We start from the raw sequence: 7398 nt of genomic DNA on the forward strand, positions 1-7398 counted from the left end.
TCATCCCAAGTTAGGATTGATCTTGGTTTTAAGCCAATGTACCAGGTGTATGCCCGGTCGCACAGTGACTTTGAAAACTCCCGCAGACATAAGTCCTTGTCTGCTGCGTAAGGGTCATGGGTGTCAATAAATTTGCTCACGTGCTCTACCGCACTTCCCTTCCTGCCATCGTACTGGGCAAAGACCCTTGGTTCATACCTCTCGGGGTATGGTTTGCTGAGTACTTTTAGAGGATAGGGAGGTCTTCGTGTGTAAAACCTCACATTTGGTGTTCTGGCTCTTTCTTGCTCCAAGAGAGCCGCTACCTCAGCCATGGTAATGAAACGTTGTCCTACGTTTCGTGGGACACCTTCTGCCAGTGTCTCTTCTCTATCTGCCATATGATCCTGGTCATGCTGGCTACCTTTCTCTTTTGTTTTGTCTGCCTTCAGTTGGCGGATCTCTTCCATCATTTGTTGCTGCGAGTGCTGCAATGATTGCAATACTTCGATAAAGGTGTTGACATTGTCCGCGGGGACTCTTGTCTGAGGCTGAGGATTAACCCCCGTTCTATTGGCACCTTCTGTTTGGTTAAGTTGCTCTTGGTGAGGCGTTGTTGGCCTGGATTCTGCTTGTGAGGGTACGACACTCATATTCTGTGTCGTCCTGGACTTTGGTGGCATTGTTTGCGAGGGACTCTGTTTTCTTTTCCTTTGCCCCTGTCTGCTTCCCAACTCCCCAGTGAAGTTGCCAATTTAATGTAGGGGCCTTTTTTGTGTATGGTGTGTTGGGCTGGGCTGCCTCCTACGGTGATGGGCCCAAATATTTCTAAGTAAGGGAGTTGGGGCTGGTCCAATCGTAACTCTACTTGGGCCGGTTTGTGTACAAACTTTTGTCTTGTCTATCAGGAGTAAGCTTACGGCAAGCAGAACTGTTTCAGACGAGTTACGGCAGGCAGATATAATAATAATAACCAAAACAAAATATTCTGACTTATTAAATAAACAGCTATGTAATCCCTACTTATAAAGTATGATTACAGTCATGATAATGTCAATCATAGAGAAAGTGAAGAAAATAATACGAGCTAATCAAATGGGCATAAATCAAGTTCTAAGTTTAGTCTGCCGAAGCAAAGCCAAAGAGGGGAGAACGCCTCTTTTCAATGCAAATAATCTCCTAGGAAAGGATCCTGCCGTGGAGATTAATGGCTTTGAGGGAGTCGGACCTGAATGGTTATTGCCCAAAAAAACAAAAGAGTCCTTGTTTACGTTTTGGAAGAGAGCAAGATTTGAAGGGGGAGAGAGGGAAAACGATCTACCGGTGCATGCCCACTGTATTACCTCTCATTCTTCCTTAATTTTCTCTCTTTTCTTCTTTGTTTTCTTTCTTATCTTTTTTTCTCTTCTTTTTACTTTGTTTTTTCTTTTTACTCCGTAAAATGCTTTGTTTTTCGATCCTCTTTTCAAGGCATGCACCCAACGGTTCCCCCTCAAACTTGCCTCTTTTGGGTGGTCTGTCATCCCAACAGGACGTACTTCCCAAAAGGGCTTGGATAGGAGCCGCAAAATAGATCTTTTCCCCTCTCCCTACCACCAAACCATACCCCTTTTACCTCTTATCTCTGGCCCATGGCCCCACCACGTCCTATATTGGCTGGGTATAGGCTGGTGGTGTTTGGGCCTTACGCGTGCTTTCCTTTCAGATATGTCCAAGAGTCTGCTTGTTACTCATACGTCTGCCGTGATCTGGAGGCTCTCCGTCTGCGTTTTCTGACCTTTCATGTGGGCTTTTCTTTGGTTTCCCGCTCCATTCAAGAGCTGGGTTTTGTCTGATGATGGGCCTTACATTTCTTTGGTCCACTCTTGATTTTCTTTATTTCTTGCAACGTTGGACTGTTATTCCTGCCATAATAACTTAATTCAGCTAGACCTCTTTTGGGCCAGCCGTTTATCCCTTTTCTTAGTGGCCTGCCATGGGCACTGTTTTGTTTTTACTTATGGGCTCTTATGTACCTTTGGGCATCCACGACTTGATTGCTTTCTTTGGGTTTTCTCAGCCCGTTTGTTAATTCCGCACTCCCATAGGCTTTTTACTAACTTCATTGGGCTTCCCCGACCCAATAACCTTATTCTTATCTTTGGGGTTCATGGGCCTACCATAAACCCCTTACTCCCTTGGTTTGCATTGCCTTGGGCCTGCGGTGGCCCTTTCTCACTTTTCTACCTCATACACTGCCCATGAGATGCTATTTCTTTCTTTCCTGGCTTCTTTGAGCCCGCTTGCCTCTTCAAGACCCATTTATTTATTTGTTTGGCCTGTGATCTATTATTCCTACCGCTTGGGCCTAATGGGTTTTCGCTATTTATTTTGTCAATTCATTGTTGCCCTCATTATTGGGCTTTTCTTTCTGCCTGGGCTTCCACAAATGGTCCTCAACATCATCTTATGCAAAGTAATTTAGAGGATATTATTGGCTTTAAGGCTCTTTATTGTATGCATTTTCTTATAAGACATTTTGGCTCTGTCTTTGTATTCAATATTGAAGTTAAGGTAGTTATAGTTTTGTGATCTAGGGAGGTGGATGAAAATTGTGAGTAAGTAAGATAATTGGCAGATTCTTTCAAACATTGTGCTTTCAATTGGAGTGACTAATTGGTTGCTATACGTAGAGCTCAACTTGGACATTGATGTTGAAATATGTTTGAGGAATTTCATCTTATCTTAGTTTTTTATGTCGCTCTTTTTTAGATAATGATTTAGAATAGTTGTTTCTTCAAGTAATTTCTATTTGAAACCAAGGTAAACTACATATAGTTTCGATAATGTTTTATAGAAAGAGAATGATTGAAACTTTACTTTTAGTTTTAATATAGAGCTATATTCCATTTGCAATGAGATGTTGACTCCAATTCGATTGATGATTTACAAGTCCCCTATCTATACCTGTTATCAATAAGTTATTTATGAAATGTGTTCCACATTGTCATTTGACCCTTTGACAATAGATTAATAGTTTTGTACATGAGCTGTGATGCCACTTAGGTTGATTACTTGATGAACAAATTAGTCTCTTATTGGTTCTTTTAGTTTTTTTTTTTTTTTTTTACCATATGGTTGATTAATTATCTTTTTATTTAACTAGCCCGTGCATCGCACGGATTTGCGACTAGTTAGATATAATAAGAAGCATATATAAATATATATATATATATATATATATACACACACATATAATTCAATTAAATATTTACAAGGATTAGAAACTGTTGGTGTAAAAATTATAATTGACCATGGAGAGAAAACCCACATTATGTCAACAAAGGTCATAAGAGTTAGTCCCAAGGTGATCTACACGATTATATAGAGTTGAGTGAGTCACCAGCACTGCTTTCACTATCTCTGCTGCCACTACTACTCTCACTCTCACTCTCACTTCCACTTCCACTCTCGCTACTTTCACTCTCACTGCTACTGCTTGCACTTGAAGTCTGCTCCTTTCTTGCCTCAGCATTCACCAAAGATCTAAGAGCTTCTGCAGCATTGGAGCCTTTGTCCGTTTCATCATCAGTGACATCTACTTCAGCAATCTCATCATCAATTTCAACTGGATGTGTTAAATTAACATCAATAGCCGAGTCGAATTTCCTTTTGATGGAATTTTCTTTCCCAGACGTTCCACAACCATCATCATAGTCATTGACTATATCAATATGTTCCTTCAATTCAAAATGCTTAGAGTTTGGTGATAAAGTCAAGGGATTTGGATGTGAAGGCGCATAATCTGCATCCTTCTCATCTTTAGCTTTTTCACCTGGGTCAGGACTCAGGAGGATAAATGATCATCAAAACATAAATGAGAAAACATATCCATATTTACATAAGGAAAGGAAAAATAGTCATTAAGGCTGACAAAATAAGGCACTTTACTGCAACTAAAACTGCTTAGTGATGAAGATTCAGTTCAGAAAAAAGTTGCATTTTCAAAATTGATATTGTTATATATTTTATTTAGAAAAATTGATATATATTTTTCAAACTTCCATCCATTAACAATAGGGATGCGTTTAAAGAAAAGCAGGAGAGATAACCTGGTGTTAGGTTTTGCATCTTTGGGCAGGGTGATGAGGGAGACATGACTATCAAGCATAACTGAACTAATACTCAAGCATGTGTGTGGATGAGTAGCTTATGTCTATGTAAGAATTAACCAAAATCTATATATTTACTATATATATATATTTTTGATAGGACTATATATTTACTATTATTAATGCATAAAAAAGCCGAAACCACATGTTTATTGGTCTAAGGTTATGATATATGCCGCATTCTAAGAGAGGAAAAAAAAAAAAAGAAAAAAAGCAGAAGATACTTCTCTTTATTTAACATTCCACCTCATCAAAACTTTGCATTTATGTCAAAATATTAATTAATTGCTATGTGTTAAAGTGGAGTAAATGCATTTATTGCAATATATTAATTATCCATGAATGGTGTACTGATTATTTATATAAAAGAATTTTAAATAGTTATTTTATAAAATTTATATAAGAAAAAATTTATAAATAAAAATATAGATTTAGAATATCACACTCTTCCTCATGATTAATTGTTTTGGCAAGAATTGAAACAAAAACCATCAAAAGGTAAAATTTAATTAGTCAAAATATATAATTGTGCACCTAAATTAGTCAAAATAGTTAAATATTTGTGATTTCAATAAAGTAATATATTAATATGTTCATAAATATACCAAAATTTGTATTTATATTAAAGTATTAATTAGTTGCTATGTGTTAATAGAGTTAATGCATTTATTGTAATGTACTAATTATCTATAGATGTTGCATTAATAATTACTAGTATAAAAGGAATTTAAATGGTTTTTTTTTTAAAATAATATTCATTTAAAAACAATTTTTTTTGGATTAATTATCATACAAAAAGTGATTTGGAATTCGAAATTCTTATTCATGTTAATTTGCAATACTTGAAAAAAAAAAAGAAAAAAAGGCAAAAGTAAATTAGTCAAAATAATTAAAGGTTTGTGATCTCACTAAAGCAAAATGTGTGTATATGTGTGTGGAACCAACATTGTAATAGCCTATACTTATGTTATGTAAATAAAAAGAATATTAAAAGGGTAATGCAATGATTTTTTTGGTTATTTTCCTAAGATTTATATAAGAAACAATTGGTTGTAAATATAAGATTGTTTCTCAAATTTAGTTGCTTTGGCAATAATGTAAACAATTTATGTATTTGAGGGTTTCAACCAAATTGTGCACTCTTTTCAAACAACTAGTTTGAGTGGCATGTGTTGCCCTTTGAGTGAGAAAATTAAGATAGAACTTATATTTGAAGAAGCATGAAACCATGTACCAAAACTTAGAGTAACTATTTAACGTATGAGTATCTATTGCCATGATAGGTTTTTAGAACCTATTTGTTAAAAGCAATATCCACTAATTAAAAACTTCTAAGAATGATAACAAATATTTAAATCTTCCAAAAATAAGTAATTGAATAATTTTTAAAGACATTGTCATAATATTTAAAATTTTGCAGTGAATAATGTCATATGTTACATTTTTTTTTTTTTTTTGGTAGTATGTCATATGTTACAATTGAAGGTCTTCATAAAATACATGTAATTATCCACAATGAAAATTTTGTTATTCATACTTCTTTTTTTTACTATCTTACATTTTATGAGTCTAGCTACAATGTTTAGCTTACTTAGTTTTTAATAAATACCCTTTTAAGTAAGAAATGGAATAAAAAAGAACAAGATAACAAATACACGAAGAAATTTTTTTGAATATTAAAATTTAATGGAGGTGTTTTAGACATTGCAGAATGTAACATTTTAGGAATCATGAGATTTTGTTATGGTTTAACTGAAAGTGTAATAGTAGGGGATATTTGCTTGGTTTTAAAGTTTAGAGAGGAATGGAACTACCCTAAACCTAAAGGGGGCCAATTTTTATTTTTACTATAGGTGTAAAACTGTCTTTATATATATATATGTGTGTGTGTGTGTGTGTGTATACACACATATATATACACACACTTTTACTTTAAATTTTAAACAATGTGTAAAAAAAAAAAAAAAACCAAGAAAATTGTTCGTGAAACAGTGATTTTTTTTTTTTTTTTGTTCACCAAATTTGACTAAACCAAAAAGAAAGTTTAGGAACACAACAAAATATCACAACATTTTTACAATACCTTTATTTTCAATCGTAGTGGATCTTGGTCTGATATTTTATTTTGTTTTGATTTATAAGGAATTTACACCTTAGTAGTTGTAAAAATATTGTGATAACAACAAAATATCATGACATTTTCATTATAAAATACATATATTTTTAGTTGTGGTAGGTTCCAATCTGATATTTTATTATTTTATTTTATTTCGATCTATAAGGAATTGACACCTATGTCACAACATTTTCACAATATCTACATTTTAGTTGTGATTGGTTTCAGTCTCATATTTCACTATTTTATTTTGACTAATAAGGAATTGACACCTCAATAATTGTTAAAATATTACAAAAATTTGTTGTATTAGTATAACAACTCCTAAACCAAATTAAGCACTCAAAAAAAAAAAAAAAAAAGGCACTTTAGAAAGTAGCATGCTTCCAAATCTTGACTAAACCAAAAGTTACTATTCCTTAGCCTCTTGGCTCTTTTTATATAGTTATAATAGAAATACAGTTATGCATTTAGGGGGCGTTTGGTTCGCTTGATACTATATCACATGGTGATGTTAGATTATTGTAATGTAACATTCATGTAATCACATTAAAGCAATAAACATTACCTTGTTTGGTTCACTAGTTACATTACATGATATTCCAAAATGCAACATTGCAATGCTAAACATTTTAGAATGAATTTCCACAAATGTCCTTTTAAAATAACAAAATTATATTTTTAATAAAAAAATCATATAATAACTAAACAAAAAGTTTTACTTTCCTCAATTTTCTCACCAACAAAACAACAACAACAACAACAACAACAACAACAACAACAACAACAACCAAAAAAAAAAAAAAAAAAAAAAAAAAAAAGACATTTTTTTTTTTAAACTTTCATGTAGTTTCTTACCAACAAAACAATTCAATTTCCAATCCAATTTCACAAATGTCTCTTGCAATCAGATTTCAAATTTTGTACATCACAAGAAATGCACCAAAGATACAACCATGTATTTTTTGAATCTAAAACTACAAAGTTGCAAGAGAACAAAAAGATACAAATAAGAAGGAATTATAATTTCTAGGGAAACAAACAGACTCATAAGAAAAAAAATCTTGCTAGATAAAACCAACCATTAATGGTGTTTTCCCCTCCTTTAAGTCCTCTTCTGACGACAACCAACCCGACTAGAGCTTTTTCACT

General features: G+C 33.5%; 1 protein-coding gene across 1 annotated transcript; it reads right to left on the reverse strand.

Moving 5' to 3' along the window:
• Positions 1-3338: 3338 nt before the first annotated feature.
• LOC115965509 lies at positions 3339-4116 on the reverse strand. Its single transcript, XM_031084756.1, has 2 exons — positions 4071-4116; positions 3339-3793 (listed from the first exon to the last, which is right to left on the reverse strand). The coding sequence occupies exons 1-2, from the start codon at positions 4114-4116 to the stop codon at positions 3339-3341; spliced, it is 501 nt and encodes a 166-aa protein (XP_030940616.1).
• Positions 4117-7398: the final 3282 nt, after the last annotated feature.

The sequence above is a fragment of the Quercus lobata genome, chromosome 2 (assembly GCF_001633185.2).
Source record: "Quercus lobata isolate SW786 chromosome 2, ValleyOak3.0 Primary Assembly, whole genome shotgun sequence".
In the NCBI taxonomy this organism is placed as follows: Eukaryota; Viridiplantae; Streptophyta; class Magnoliopsida; order Fagales; family Fagaceae; genus Quercus; species Quercus lobata.

What these genes read in the sequence shown, in the direction of transcription:
- LOC115965509 (XM_031084756.1), bottom strand. Translation starts at nt 4,116, where the DNA reads ATGTCTCCCTCATCACCCTGCCCAAAGATGCAAAACCTAACACCAG. An exon ending in GATGCAAAACCTAACACCAG is followed by an intron (nt 3,794 to 4,070) that starts GTTATCTCTCCT and finishes GTCCTGACCCAG; the next exon opens with GTGAAAAAGCTAAAGATGAG.